The 15,579-nt window shown below is 45.0% G+C and overlaps 3 protein-coding genes across 8 annotated transcripts in view; 2 read left to right on the top strand and 1 right to left on the bottom strand.

Moving 5' to 3' along the window:
- CDC23 (cell division cycle 23) overlaps positions 1–3,493 on the top strand; it is a 17,364-nt gene extending 13,871 nt beyond the window's left edge. For both annotated transcript variants that reach the window (XM_038552289.1, XM_038552290.1), the window contains 7 exons: positions 312–465; positions 586–705; positions 956–1,031; positions 1,339–1,400; positions 1,519–1,597; positions 1,675–1,794; positions 1,985–3,493. In XM_038552289.1, coding sequence (XP_038408217.1) covers positions 312–465; positions 586–705; positions 956–1,031; positions 1,339–1,400; positions 1,519–1,597; positions 1,675–1,794; positions 1,985–2,155 — 782 coding nt within the window. In that variant the 3' untranslated portion in view covers positions 2,156–3,493. The remainder of the gene's footprint in view (positions 1–311; positions 466–585; positions 706–955; positions 1,032–1,338; positions 1,401–1,518; positions 1,598–1,674; positions 1,795–1,984) is intronic.
- On the bottom strand, positions 3,491–15,471 carry KIF20A (kinesin family member 20A). Its single transcript, XM_038552288.1, has 19 exons — positions 14,983–15,471; positions 14,386–14,574; positions 12,975–13,064; positions 12,758–12,877; positions 12,028–12,166; positions 11,726–11,913; positions 11,513–11,639; positions 11,137–11,331; positions 10,918–11,029; positions 10,746–10,814; positions 10,382–10,525; positions 10,067–10,232; positions 9,797–9,958; positions 9,530–9,669; positions 7,551–7,653; positions 6,232–6,430; positions 5,893–5,984; positions 5,517–5,654; positions 3,491–4,043 (listed from the first exon to the last, which is right to left on the bottom strand). The coding sequence occupies exons 2-19, from the start codon at positions 14,551–14,553 to the stop codon at positions 3,726–3,728; spliced, it is 2,670 nt and encodes an 889-aa protein (XP_038408216.1). The 5' UTR covers positions 14,554–14,574; positions 14,983–15,471; the 3' UTR covers positions 3,491–3,725.
- BRD8 (bromodomain containing 8) overlaps positions 15,231–15,579 on the top strand; it is a 32,668-nt gene continuing 32,319 nt past the window's right edge. For 4 of the 5 annotated variants that reach the window (XM_038552286.1, XM_038552284.1, XM_038552283.1 and 1 more), the window contains exon 1: positions 15,232–15,579. In XM_038552286.1, coding sequence (XP_038408214.1) covers positions 15,561–15,579 — 19 coding nt within the window. In that variant the 5' untranslated portion in view covers positions 15,232–15,560. The other variant, XM_038552285.1, reaches the window with a different exon arrangement.

The following is a 15,579-nucleotide window of genomic DNA, read 5'->3' as shown; positions in this document are numbered from 1 at the left end:
AAATTTCCTATCCTTCGTTAAGAAAATGTGGATAAATGCAATATCCAGATGAAATGAAGAAAAACTTTGAAGTGTTAGGGAAAGCTTTTTTTCTTTTTAAGCCAGAATGTGTGATAGATGCACTATATTTCCCTTTCGTACATGATGTTGGAATGATGATGTTCCCTTTATGTACAACTTGGCTTTTCAGCAAATGCTTTGGGGGAATGGGTTAGAGTTTCATGCCTGCTCTGTGGAATGCTATTTTAGTGGACTTTTATTTTTATCTGTCTAGTTATTCATATGTTTTTTTTTTTTAATTTTTCTATCAGGGAATTATTATAGTTTACGTTCTCAACATGAAAAAGCAGCCTTATATTTCCAGAGAGCCCTGAAATTGAATCCTCGGTATCTTGGGGCCTGGACACTGATGGGACATGAATACATGGAAATGAAGAACACATCTGCTGCTATTCAGGCTTATCGGTGAGTTTCTACTTGAGGGGTGAGGTGGAGGGGATGATTGTGATGTTCAGAACCTCTCTTGAACCTACAAGTTGCTAACCTTGACTCTGCCTTCTTAACAGTTTCTCTTCCATTTCTTAGACATGCCATTGAGGTCAATAAACGAGACTACAGAGCCTGGTATGGGCTTGGACAGACCTATGAAATCCTTAAGATGCCGTTTTATTGCCTTTATTATTATAGACGGGCACATCAGCTTCGGTAAGTCTGACCAGTTAATGATGCGTTTGTTATGAGAAGAGCTGATACTTTACCTTTTGATTGCTATTATCCCTCTGTGTCTCTTTCATGAAAAAATAAATAAAATCTTTAAAAAAATAGTATAGTTATGAACACAAAATATATAATTATGTGAAATATGAGATTAAAGATCAATTACTGTATAGATTTGAAATAGTGGGGAGGACTTTTTTTTAAAGTCTTTGCTTAGACTGTTCCTCTCTTTTTTTAGGCCCAATGATTCTCGTATGCTGGTTGCTTTAGGAGAATGTTATGAGAAACTCAATCAACTAGTGGAAGCCAAAAAGGTACCTGCAGTTGGGTCCTGGAAAATTTGAGTGGAAATCAGCAGTTTGGATGAAGGGTTGGGCCCTCTGTGCTCTAATCATCCTTCATTTTGATCTATCTACAGGCAAAAGTCTTAAGTATTTATAGGCGGATAGGCTAAAAAAGCAAAGCAGTGTTGACATCATCAGTGGGAATATCAGTCTAGGCAAAATGCTTTGCATTCTGCAAATCCACATTTCAGGCACGGCTTGGAGGACTTGACCCTTTATGTGGTAGGTCATGGCACATGGGACAACTGTCAAAGTGACCAGTTTATTGTTTTGACAGTGTTATTGGAGAGCTTACGCCGTGGGAGATGTGGAGAAAATGGCTCTGGTGAAACTGGCAAAGTGAGTGAAATGCTGTTATTTCTGTTGGCTTCTCTGGTATGGTGCATCATGTGCTTTAATTTTATCACTAGCACACTTTGAGATCCAGTTTGTACTTACAGACCAATTTATTTTGTAGGCTTCATGAACAGTTGACTGAGTCAGAACAAGCTGCCCAGTGTTACATCAAATATATCCAAGATATCTATTCCTGTGGGGTATGTGTCATGAGCATGAGAATTGGGTTATTTATCTCATTCTGACCACCTCAGTCACTCCTGCTTTCCCTGTCTAGGAGATAGTGGAGCACCTGGAGGAGAGCACTGCTTTCCGCTATTTGGCCCAGTACTATTTTAAATGCAAGCTGTGGGATGAAGCTTCAACTTGTGCCCAGAAATGTTGTGCATTCAATGATGTGAGTAGCAGTTCTTTACTAAAGGGTTTGGATTTTAAGCTCAACCATATGATCTTTTCTGTGATCTGAGGGTAAAAAGCCAAGTGGAAAGGGTACCTGGACCTATGAAACTTTCGTATCAGCATTTTAGAACTTGTTTTTGAAAATAGCCTTGGATATATTTTGAAACAGTCGCCTGACTTTATTTCAGACCCGGGAAGAAGGGAAGGCCTTGCTCCGGCAAATCCTACAACTTCGGAACCAAGGCGAGACTCCATCTACTGAGATGCCTGCTCCCTTTTTCCTCCCTGCTTCCTTATCTGCTAACAATACTCCCACACGCAGAGTTTCTCCACTCAACCTATCTTCAGTCACACCATAGTTGGCTACTTTCAAGCCAGCACATTACTAGACCTCATGTTAAGCCTTACCTCCATGTAAGGAATGGCCACATCTGCTCTTCCAAGGACCTTGGTTTTTTGTTTGTACAAATGGATACAGCTCCTTGGGGACAGTTTATAGAATCACCTTTGGTGTAGACTGATGGAAGAATCCTGGCAGCAACAGACATTGTCTTTTGCCAGTTAGAAGCACTTCTATTTCCCTTCTGTTCAGAGCCTGGCTACGGATCTTGGCCTTCTTCCCAGACCTTTTTCCCCCTCTAAAAGACATCCCTTTAACAGCACTTTAGCACAGGCAAGGCTTACAAAGTTTTAATGCTGCTGGGAGTGAGAGATTTCTTTAGAAAGGCATGGAAGGGAGAAAAGAGTGCCATTCTACCCTGCAGGCAGTAGAGGCACTGGATACCCCAGGAAGGTCAGGGCACTGGATAGATAATGACCTCATCATTCTTGGACTTACTGAACATGACTATGCTGGAAGAGGCAAGAGTTGAACAGAATGAAGTTGTAATTCGTTCTTGCTCTGTGGGGACGTTCTTCCAAAACATTTTAAGGACTCTTCCTAGAAACTTTTGATAGGAAGGAACTTAGTAGTTGAATGAAAGAAGGGACAAAAAGGATCTTACTTTGTGTGGAACCCCATTGATGGCAAAAAAGCCTATAGCGTTAGCTTTTTTTTCCCCTAAAGCAAAGTAAGGAGGCAGGATTAACAGATAATTTCATGAACATTCAGGCGTGTTTTGTTTTGTGACTATATAGACAAGAATAAACTCACTTCAAGCTAGTCTGTTGTAATAAGTATTTTGATGTAGTTATTTTTCTCCTCCCTGTTTATCTTCAACAAAATGGTTCTTTTCAGCCTTCAGCTATTTAGACAAGGTAAAGGGAATCATTCTTGCTGTGTTCTTGGAAGGTTTCAGGCCTGGGTATGTGTATTCAGTAGGAGCTAATATGCTATGACTATGATGTCTCCTGTACTAAATTTGAATTGTAGATGCCATGGATTATTCTGAGCTCAGGGCCTAGCCTTCCTTTATCGTTTCCAGAACAAATTTGTTACCCACTCACCTCCTAAGGCATGACATTTATTTTATATTAAGGAAGTTTTACAGTATCTAATGTCCCTTGAATTCATTTCTTACAAAGCTTTTCTTAGCTTAGCTGTACACTAGTTACACAGCTCCACTGCCATTCCTGTGCAAGGTTCCAAGGGGCCTGAATGATGTTTAATTTTCAGTTGTTTTTCCTATTTTGTAAGTTCTGTCTTAATGAATTTGTTAAATTTGGAATTCAAACAAAAAATGTGAAAACACAAAAAATGTGAATAATATGTTTATTTAATATAACTTTTTGTGTGCAGAGAAAGCATATGCATATAAGTAAAAAAGTATGAGATTACATAGGGGATTATAATACAAAAGGGAGGAAAATAACTAGTATCTGTATATTGCATTCTGGATACAGTTCCAGGTATTGGTAAAGCCTAAAAGAGACCTATTTCTCAAGCAGCTGACCTGCCTCAGGGCAATGACTCTCTCCTTTCCCACAGCCTTAGTATTTTTTGCCAAAAGGCCCAGATTTGAGTAAAGGGGAGCGTCGTGAGCGCAGGATCCGGGCATAAGGGCTGCAGTCTGTGGAGCTTTGGCAGGTGGGTGTTCTGGGAAGTAAATTTCGAAGAAATGGTTTCTTCCCTGGGGGCTGTTGGTTTGGTTGCTGGTTTTCCTGGTTGGTGCCAAGGCGCTTTTTGGTAGAAGCTTGGCCTTGGAGTTTTAGTACAGTATGATACTGTTCTGCGATGCATGCTGCCTTCTTCCGAAGGTCCAGTTTTACTAGCATCATGTTATTCTGTAGCTCAGCCAGGGTCTGATCCTAAGGAACATGAATAAATTTAAAGAAAACCTTTAGTCTGGTGTATTAGAGAAACTAAAGGGCAAGTTAATACATGCTATCCACTACCCAGTTATTTTAAATTAAAGATGTTATGAGAGAGACAGAGAGAGAGGCAGAGACACAGGCAGAGGGAGAAGCAGGCTCCATGCGGGGAGCCCAATGCAGGACTTGATCTGGGGACTCCAGGATCATGCCCTGAGCCGAAGGCAGACACTTAACTGATGGGTGCAGCGATTACCAAAAATAAATAGGGCAGCCCAGATGGCTCAGTGGTTTAGCACCGCCTTCAGCCCCGGGTCTGATCCTGGAGACCCGGGATCAAGTCCCATGTCAGGCTCCCTGCATGGAGCCTGCTTCTCCCTCTGCCTGTGTCTCTGCCTCTCTCTCTCTGTGTGTCTTTCATGGATAAATAAATAAAATCTTAAAATAAATAAATAAACTTAAAAAACACACACACAGCTTTTTTAAATCTAAGAGGTTTTTTTTTTTTTCTTCACTCTAGAATCAGGGTGCACTAATAACAACCGTCATAGCTTAATGGTTAGTGTTTTGTCCTATTGGAAAATAACAGGTTTTTTTTTTTTTAAAGATTATATTTGTTTATCCATGAGAGAGAGAAAGAGAGAGGCAGAGACACAGGCAGTGGGAGAAGCAAGCTCCGTGCAGGGAGCCTGATGTGGGACTTGATCCCAGGTCTCCAGGATCAGGCCCTGGACTGAATGCGGTGCTAAACCGCTGAGCCACCCAGGCTGCCCAAAAATTACATTGTCTTAAAAATTATGCATTTGGCTTTTTCTTTTGTCTTTTTAAATGTAGAGTTTTACTTTTTTAAGTAGGCTCCATATCAAATGTGGGGCTTGAACTCATAACCCCGAGATCAAGAGTCACATGCTTTAAAAAAAAAAAAGTCACATGCTTTATTGACTGAGCCAGCCAGGTGCCCCTTAAAATCTACATATTTTAGATGAAATATGATAATATCTACTTTCATAGGGTTGTTTTTTTTTTTTTTTTCTGTCTAGGAAGTTTTATAGTTTTGTTTTCCATTTACATCTATGACCCATTTTGAACTAATTTTTGTTTATGGTACAAGGAATGGATGGATGTTAATGACACCAGATAGAATCAGTCATGACGAGCGTACTGAATGAGAAGTGCAGAGGGCAGATGGAACCCCGTCCTAGGGTGGGGGTGGGAGAAGCCATGGCTAAGGGGATCGCGGGTACTGGTCCTTCCCCAGACTTTGAGCGGGGAAGCTGTGCACGGACCCCCACCCCCGCCCTCTGGCCGATGGACCCTCCGCCTCACGGCCCGGCTGCTGGCAGCTCACTTCCATAGGGTTGTTATAACAGAAAATGCCTATAAATTATTTACAGTGCCTTGTACTTAGTAAATACTCACATATACTCTGGAGTAAGCTGATGGGAGAGAAGAGATACAGGGTGTCCTAACCTGTTTGATTAAGATGTCATCACAAGTGGTCAAAGCTTGGCGAAGTTTTCCTGCCCCAGTGCTGTGGCAACAGGCTCTTTCTGCTGACTGGAGAGACTCACCAAGTTTCTGAAGCTCTGTCCTCAGCAGCCTGATATTCTGAAAAGAATAAGAGTAGGAACCACATTGTGGCTATGATCGACCAGAATAATGATCTGTAGGAGTTGGACAGCCATTTGAAGAGAAATAAACTTAGAAAGGCTGGTCAGCTCTATGAAGCAACCACTCTGCAGGACTGTGCACAAAGGCCCCCTGCTCTTCACATAAGCCACAGACACAGGGTTGGAAGTTGCCTTTAGGTATATGAGCCTTGGTAACAGAGAAAGGTGTAAATTACCTTTTGGCCCTCCTCTAATTTCTTGTCCACATCAATGGTAAAGGGCTTGGCTGAGGGGGGTGGTTCTAACATTTTCTGATACTTCTGTAGTTCTGAGGGAAGGAAACAAGAAACTTCAACATGTAGGCTTTCTAGCCTTGGACTTACCTCTTAACTGAATTAATAGTAGCTTGCAGCAAATACATAAAAAATGAGGCCATATGCATCCTACAGTGGAAAGGTCAGGGGGATATAGCTCAGAGTTGAGGAAATTATCTTGGAGTTGGGAGTCAGAAGGCCCAAGTTTGAAGAACAATTCTTCTCTGAACCACTTTATGCTTTGTGCCCTCTCTCCTTTACCTTCAGTGGTGGAGTTTAGCTCTGCTCTGCACTGTTCCAGTTTAGCTGTGAGCTCCTGGAGCTGCTGACTGGAGGCAGAAGCTGCCAACCTTTGTGACCGCCGAAGGGACAATTCAGACCCTGATTGTTGATGGACTATTGGCTGCTGTCTGGCTTCCTGCAAAAGAGCTTCTAGCTCTTCAATTTTCTCATCCCGTTCCTAAGAGGGAAGCAGAGAGCACAGTTCCATCCAGAGTCAGACAAATCCTGCAGGGCAGATGACTTAATGGTGAACAAAACCTTCCCTGACAATTATGCCTCAAAGGCCTGTTAACAGGGTGCCTGGGTGGCTGGCTCAGTTGGTTAAGCATCTGACTTTGGCTCAGGCCATAATCTCGGTCCTGGGATTGAATTCCAAATCAAGCTTTGCACTCATTGGAGAGTCTGCTTCTCTCTCTCCTTCTGCCCCTTCCCTCTGCTCATGCGCCAGCCCTCTCTCTCACAAATAAATAAAATCTTAAACAAACAATAAAAGCCTGTTAGCACTTAAACCATTTCCAGGCCAACCAGACCCTTAATCAGTTCATAAACTGGGACGACACCTGGGTGGTGGCTCAGTGGTTGAGCGTCTGCCTTTGGCTTAGGGGGAGGTCCTGGAGTCCCTGGATTGAGTCCCACATCGGGCTCCTGGCAGGGAGCCTGCTTCTCCCTCTGCCTGTGTCTCTGCCTCTTTCTCTCTCTCTGTCTCTCATGAGTAAATAAATAAAGTCTTTTTTTTTTTTTTTTTAAAGATTTACTTATTTATCCATGATAGAGAGAGAGAGGCAGAGACACAGGCAGAGGGAGAAGCAGGCTCCATGCTGGGAGCCCGACGCGGGACTCGATCCCGGGACTCCAGGATCGTGCCCTGGGCCAAAGGCAGGCGCCAAACCACTGAACCACCCAGGGATCCCTAAATAAATAAAGTCTTAAAAAAAAGAATTCAGGGATCCCTGGGTGGCGCAGCGGTTTAGCGCCTGCCTTTGGCCCAAGGGCGCGATCCTGGAGACCCGGGATCGAATCCCACATCGGGCTCCTGGTGCATGGAGCCTGCTTCTCCCTCTGCCTATGTCTCTGCCTCTCTCTCTCTCTCTGTGTGACTATCATAAATAAATAAAAATTAAAAAAAAAAATTAAAAAAAAAAAAAGAATTCATAGATTGACACATATACAGTACTAAGGAGACTAGAAAAAACTGAGTTACATATTCCTGCCCTACCAGAGTTTATAAAATCTGTTTACATCAGACAAGCTAAAGGTGGGAATCAGTGGCTAGTTGGGGCTGGTTCAGGGCAACTCACCTGAAGCTCTTCTTGGTAAAAGCTTGTAAGTGACTCCTTGAGGATCGTTAGTTTCTCTTCATACATTTCCTCTAATAGTTCCTTTTGGGTGTCCAAATGTTCACTGTCAGAGGATAAAAATGGATAAAGAGGATGGGGTATGTACACACACATGCACACACAGTGGAATGTTACTCAGCTATAGAGAATGAAATCTTGCCCTTTGCAATGACATGGACGGACTGAGAAAATAGTACGTTAAGTGAAATCAGAGAAAAACAAAATACCATATAATTTCATTTTTATGTGGAATCTAAAAAACAAATGAACGAAAAAGCCACTTAAAACAAAACAGACTTGGGGATCCCTGGGTGGCTCAGTGGTTTAGCGCCTGCCTTTGGCCCAGGGCATGATCCTGGAGACCTGGGATCGAGTCCCATGTCGGGCTCCCTGCACGGAGCCTGCTTCTCCCTCTGCCTGTGTCTCTGCCTCTCTCTCTGTCTTTCATGAATAAATAAATAAAATCTGGGATCCCTGGGTGGCACAGCGGTTTGGCGCCTGCCTTTGGCCCAGGGCGTGATCCTGGAGACCCGGGATCGAATCCCACATCAGGCTCCCGGTGCATGGAGCCTGCTTCTCCCTCTGCCTGTTGTGTCTCTGCCTCTCTCTCTCTCTCTGTATGACTATCATAAATAAATAAATAAAATGTTTAAAAAATAAAAAATAAAAATCTTAAAAACAAAAACAAACAACCCCCCCCCCCCCAAAAAAAACCAAAACAAAACAAACAAAAAAAACCCAACAGACTTAATGTATTTAAATATAGGGAACAAACTGGTGGTTGCCAGAGGGCAGGGAGGTGGGAAGAATTGATGAAATAGATAAAAGGAATTAAAAGGTACAAACTTTCAATTATAAAATAAGTAAGTCACAGAAAAGTACAGCATAGGAATATGGTCAGTAACATTGTAATAATGCATGGTTGACAGGTGCTGACTACACTTACTGTGGTGAACACTGAATGATGTATAGAATTGTCAAATCTCTAGGTTGTACACGTGAAACTAATATTGTGTGTCAATTATACTTTTTTTCCCTAAAGATTTCATTTATTTATTCATGAGACACAGAGAGAGGGGCAGAGACACAGGCAGAGGGAGAAGCAAGCTCCATGCAGGGAGCCCGATGTGGGACTTGATCCTGGGACTCCAGGATCACACCCTGGGCTGAAGGCAGGCATTCAACAGCTGAGCCACCCAGGGATGCCCTCAATTATACTTCAATAATAAATTTTTTTTAAAGAGAGGAAGAGTGGGGGACGCCTGGGTGGCTCAGTGGTTGAGTGTCTGCCTTTGGCTCAGGGTGGCTCCCCAGGGTCCAGGGTTGAGTCCCACATCAGGCTCCCTGCATGGAGCCTGCTTCTCCCTCTGTCTATGTCTCTGTTGCTGTGTCTCTCTCATGAATAAAATCTTAAAAAAGAGAGAGGAAGAGTGAGTCGGGGCAGTGCAAGAGGGAGAGAGAGAATCTAAAGCAGGCTCCATGTCCAGTGCAGAGCCCAGTGCGGGGCTTGATCTCACAACCCTGACATAATGACCTAAGCCAAAATCAAGTGTTAGAGGCTTAACTGACTAAGTCACCCAGGAGCCCCAATAATAAATTTAAAAAAGAAGAAGAAGAAGAAAAGGGAGTGAAGATTCTGAGGAGTAAATTTGGAGGACAGATTTTTTTTTTTAAAGATTTTTATTTATTTATGAGAGACACAGGAGGGGGGTTGCAGAGACACAGGCAGAGAGAGAAGCAGGCTCCGTGCAGGGAGCCCAATGTGGGACCTGATCTCGGGTCTCCAGGATCACGCCCTGGGCCAAAGGCGGCGCTAAACCGCTGAGCCCCCCCAGGCTGCCCTGGAGGACAGATCTTGAGGCACAACTTTATCCTAATCCCAATTCCTCACCCTCTCTCTGGACCAGTTGACAGACCAAGAGCTATCACTCAGCTAATACCTGCACCACTGTTCCCGTTGTTGCATCTGTTCCACCATCTCATTGCAAATTTCATCACGGAGCTGCATCTCCAGCTGCAACTTTTCCTGCCTTTCTTTACAAAGCAATGCTTTCATGGCTTCCACCACCTGCAGGAGCTCCTGGAGGGACACACAGGTCAGAAGTGATTGGATGTCCATGCCCCACAAATGTAAAGTCCACCTGGAAGGCAGCATGGAAAATACGTAGCCATCAAGCAACTACACCAGAGGTTTCTTGTACTCTCACCTCCTTGCCATAAATGGAGATGTCAACTTCATTTTCAATGTCATCAAGGCCTGGATCTGTCTTAGCTACCATCTCTAAGTTGGGAGATGCTCGTAGACTGTGTTCCTTGATAAATGAATGTAGCAATGGGAATCCCAGTTGCACAGGTGGAGCATGCACAAGCTAGGTGGGGAGGGGGTGGGAAAGCAATTAAATTCATAACCTAATAGTTTCCTTAAGTAAAGGTACCAGCCCTAAGTGAACACAATCATCACACCTATAGTTTCTTACCTGGCTGGCAATGGCTGAGAACTTGGCCACGTGAAGGGTCTCATCATAGGTAGATGCACATGGATTCACATTGACAATCATGCAGGAGCGGCCTCGACCTGTGAAGAAGCCTTGGAATACCCGAGTCAACTTGCTGTCACGGAAGGGAACCAGGTTCTGCTTTGACCTAGTAGGGGATCAGAGAACAGAGTTGTGAGCAGAATTCCAGCCCTTAGAGTATCCTAGCATCACACCTAGTGATGACCAGGAAGTCTCTTAGCAAAACGCAGTGGATTCCAGACCATCCCAAACCAGGGCTTATAGTCAGAAGCTCACCGATTCTGCTGGTTTTGGCGCAGAGCAGCAATACAACGGCCCAGGGTGTGCAGAGAAGTATTAATGTTTCCTGCTTCCTTTAGCCGATCACCACTTTTCTGATCTTTGCAGCGCTCTGAGCCAGCCAGATCACAGAATGACAACCTTGAATGGTGGACAATATCTGACATAAGGACCCCACATGTTATGAGCTTTCCAGCCCTTCATATACTTCTGGGAAGGGGAGGACCCACCAAGAATCTCTGTACCCAAGAAAGTGGAGCCAGACTCCAATAGAAGTAATTCCTCTGAGGACCTCCCTTACCCCCTACCTCCAACACCATTTATGACCAAGAAGCCCAGATTTCTGAATGGAAAAACTTACTCGCTGATCTTTGGGATGATATCCCCTTCCCCCTGAAGGTGCAGGATACGTATTGAGAAGATGCTGTGACTGTAAATCAAGAAAAAAAAGTCACTGTGTATCCTCATGACCAGATAGATGACTACAGTTTCCTAGAACACAGTGAAAAGCTGACCTCCCACAGCCCACTCACCTGCGGCTAGAGTTCTGGTTCAGATGGGTGCTGGCAAAGCTCTGGTTTTTACGACCCACTTTGAGCAGTTTCCAGGCCTCTTCAGCATCCTGAATATGAATCCAATTGAGATCTGAGGCAAAGAAGAGAAAGGCATACATAAGATGGGAACACCTAACTTTTCTGGGTTTCTCCCAAGTCCCATTTCTGGGTTGTTGCCAGCCTTCCACCTTCTAATACCTTTCACATAGGGGTTGCCATTCTGATCCTCACACAACCGCAGAGTCTGCCTCTTGCGCTGCTGGCTAGGTGGTTCTAACAGGTCGTAAAGCAGCTCATTGTAGATCTCAAAGAAGGAGATCCAGACAGAGAAGCGGATGTCTGCAGGGACACTCACAGGGCTGGTGTCTGGCTGTGCCCATCGGGGACTCGTTTCTGGGGAAGAACCCATGTACAATGCATCAACTCTAGAGTAGTCCATCTCCTCTTTGGTCTGCAGGGGCCTTAGAAGGAGCAGCTTAGGTTGAAACCTCTGGTTTATACTCCTGGCAGCTATTGGGAGCAAGGGAGTAGGTTTCTACTGTTACTTGACACACAGTCCAGTCGTGGTACATACCATCCAGCTGGCTACTGCTGGTCATGTGACTGGAGGAGAGTCCAGCAACACCGCTATCAAAGCTGCTGCTGGTACCCATCCGACCTTCAATGTAGACACTCCTCTTCAAGGAGGTGGACAGCTCCTCCTGGAGGGGCCCAGGAAGAAGATAAGCACAAAACTTTCCACAGATTTGTCCTCTTATCCCCACCTCTGTGAACTCCAACACTGCACCTCTTGGAGGCCTCCATTTAGCAGAGACAGTTTCTTCATTTCCTCCTGTCGCATCTGCTTGCTGTCTAGCCAGATCACCTCATTGAAGAGTACGGGCTTCAGATCAGGTGTTGGATGAAGTTGGCCTTGGAGGCTATTGAAGATCAGAGCAAGTGACCGGGGTAGGATCCCTCCATCCTTGATGGTACCTGGAAGTATGTCAAAGATGGACAACTGAGAGCTCTTCCCCAATTCAAAGCATCAAAAGGCAAAGAAAATACCATTATAGGCCAATCAGCAATTCTGTGAGGCCTACTACTCACCTTGAATTGTGTGGGTTTTCCCTGAGTTGGTGACTCCATATGTATAGATGAGCCAGTTCTGCCCTTTGAGTACATCCTTTACCATCTCCTTCACGGTCAGGTTGAAGAAAGATGCCTGTCCCACTTCTGGCCCAAAGATCTAGAGACAGACCCAATTTCTCAGAGGTCCATCCCTCATCTCTCACTTGCTCCTATGCAGAGCCAGCAGATGCATCCCTTCCTGGGTGATTGGCTCTGGAGACTATAGTCAAGTAACTTCTTCCTGCAGTGCCATTAGCTGCTCTCTAAACACTGAAGACTAACCACTCTCTGCCAGTCCATCTTTCGTCAAAATCAATCAAAGAAATGCTAACCACTATGTCTGATGCTATACACACAATGGGGCAACATAGTAATCACAAGTGTGGGCTTTGGAGATGGATGGTTATAGATGCAAGGCCTAACTCTACCACTGACCAGCTACATGGCTTCAGCAACATAACTTTCACTGGGTCATAATATCCTTATCAGGAAAATAGGGACAAGAATGATAATAATAATGGAGATGTTGGGAATTAATGCACAAAAAGTACTTGATGCACTAACTAGCACATAACATGAGTCCTCAAAATTATAGACATGCATATTCAAGGAACTCACAGTGAAGTAAAAACCTTCCCCGCTAAAGAGAGAATAAAGTTGCCCCTAATATGTTGGTCCCTTATTCATAAACCAATAAATACTTCCATACCTGGGAAAAGGTGAATCTATGGGCAGCTTGTCCAATTCCCCGCTCACTGCTCTTCTGGGCAAAGGAGTCCTTGGGTGCCTGTAGAACAAGGGTCTCCATATTCTCGATACGGACACAATCCTGAGAAGCAGTAAAGAAATCACAGAAAGAAATAATCTTGGGAACCTTTCCTGTATTGCATCATTCCATCTTGAATCTTCCCTTCTCAGACACTCACCTGATCTTCCTGTCGTTCCAATTCTGAGGGTAACAAGGGCCTGACCCTCAGGTATACTTTCACCTTCTCTGTACTATCCTCAGATGGAACCTGTGGCAGAATTCCAGGCCAGAATCAGCAGTTACCTCCAAGCAGATGGGCAAGCATAGCATATTTCCAGAGAATCATGCTGACGCTATACCATTTCAACCCAAATGTCTATACACTACTCTACAGTTCCATAATCATTCCAACCCACATGGGTTTTTTCACTGTTTTATCACCCTTCACTGTCTTCAGTATCCTGGCAACACAGCCTGCCACACTGACTTTCTGAATTAGAACTGGTTAATTGGTAAGAAAATCACCATATGATATTACAGCAAAACTCGGTAGTTAAGCACCTTGGAGGCAGACAAACCTAAATTTGAGTTCCAATCCCATCATTTAGAACTATGTGATCTTGAACAAGTTCTTTAGATTGTCTGCCTCTGTTTATGTATCTATAGAATTGTGTTAACAATAGAACCCACTTCATTCATTCAACAGATGTTTAAAGAACATCTGGGAACTCTAAGAGGCTTTGGTGGTCCACAGAAACATTATCAAGGTCTTGCTCTCATGAAACTTTCTCTATGAAAGAAGAGACTTCCTAGTAGAGTTGTGTTCAACCAGTGCCATTCCCCACGCCAAGGAACATTTAGCTATGTCAGGGGAAGGTTCTTGGTTGTCACAGTGGGAAGGAGCTAGTGACATCTAGTGGGTAGAGGACAGGTATGCTGCTAAACATCTTAAGGTACAAGACAGACCACTATAACAAAGAATTAACTGGGCCCTAATGTCAATAATGCTGCAGCTGAGATACCCCAGCTTAGCATAAAGCCTCCATAAATGGAAGCTATGGTTGATATTAAAAACATACTTAATGAGGGATCCCTGGGTGGCTCAGCGGTTTAGCTCTTGCCTTTGGCCCAGGGCGTGATCCTGGAGTCCCTGGATCGATTCCCACATCGGGCTCCCAGCATGGAGCCTGCTTCTCCCTCCTCCTGTGTCTCTGCCTCTCTCTCTCTGTGTCTATCTCTATCATAAATAAATAAATAAATAAATCTTAAAAAAAAAAAAACCCATACTTAATGGCTGTATGGTCTTGTGCAAGTTATTTAACATATCTAGGCCTCATGGTGAAGAGAGAACTGTTATTAGCCTTCCCTCACAGGACTGAGAGCATGGCACTTGAGAGTGTTTTTAATGGAATGCAAATAATAGTTCTTCCTACGGACACACAAATTTACATTTTTTTCTTGCCCTGCTCTTAATTTCAAATCAATCTTTCAGACCCTTGGGATTGCTAGTCTTTGACCTAATAGGAATGCGGAAAACTGGGAGGCTGAGGCTATCGCTCTGCTGCCAAACCACTGTCCAACCCCTTTACCTGCTGCTGCTTATCCTCCAGGGAGGTGGAGATGACAGAGCAGTCTGATACCAGGTCCTTCCGTACCACAGACCCTAAATCTGCAGCCGTGGACTCAAACATGGGGGAGACTACAACGTCCTCATCTGACAGCAAGCCGGCTGGCGGAGAAAGGATCCCTTGCGACATGGCAGCAGGGGCGGCTTAGGTCTACAAAGAGACAAAAATGGGTAGGGAGGAGAACCTTAAGGGACAGGTGGGTCCGCAACTTCTAGGTAGGAAACCATTTCCTCGCTCCAGGACACCTTCCTTTCGCTCCTTGAATTCCTCCTCCGTTGGCCCTTCAAATGCCAGGAGAGGGGTAGGCGCGAAAGAAGCAGTTAATCAGGTTATAATCCAGTCTTAGGCATTTCCGACTGCCAACAGGAATGAATAGATACCTCGCTCCAAAAGCAGAAGCCCACTCTCTAGCGTGCCTCGCCCACCGGCCTCCTTCTCCAGTCTCACTCCAGGCCCAAAGGGAGGACAGAGGTATTAAGGGGAAAAGGGGATGGCGGCCGCATCGCTTTCTAAAAGCCTACCCCGCGAGGGCAAGGGCTGGGACCGCCGCAAACTCACCCAACACACGACACTCGCTCCTCCTCGGGTACCGACTCACACGTCCAGCTGCCGAACCTGGACTTTCGCCGTCGCAGAGCTCAGCTCCACCCATGAGGCGCACCTTTGTTACTGATACAATGTTTTAAATTACGCGCTGTGTTCGTTCGGCCAATCAGAGAGGGAAACCTGCAGCTGCCAATCAGCGCAAGGAAAGGGGGCGGAGGAGCCTAGCAGGCGGTTTGCTCTCGCTCGGCCACTCCCCTCCCATGTGGCTCCGGGTTACCAACTGCCGGAGTTAGGAGTTGGGCCGCCTGCAGTTCTTGGCGCTTAACACCGTTCCTTGGACCTTAAGGCACTTCTTTACTAAGAAACCTGAAGGAAATTCTGGGGCCTCAGCGCCATCCTCTTTAGCATGATTCTTCCCGGGAGCCCTCAACAAGCCTGATTTAGGGCTTCCTCGTCCTGGGGGCTGACTACATTTCCCAGGAGACATCGCGAGCAAACGAACGGACTCTATTTCCCAGAATCCTGGGCTTCGGCGGTACCAGACTGTCTTCGCGGGGAGGGGGCGGGGGGCAGGCGACTCCAGGGCCAAGATGGCGACAGGAACGGGTA

The sequence above is a fragment of the Canis lupus genome, chromosome 11, assembly GCF_011100685.1.
Source record: "Canis lupus familiaris isolate Mischka breed German Shepherd chromosome 11, alternate assembly UU_Cfam_GSD_1.0, whole genome shotgun sequence".
Classification (NCBI taxonomy): domain Eukaryota; kingdom Metazoa; phylum Chordata; class Mammalia; order Carnivora; family Canidae; genus Canis; species Canis lupus.
The sequence above is the reverse complement of the archived record's forward strand: the minus strand, read 5'-3'. Positions and strand labels throughout refer to the sequence as shown.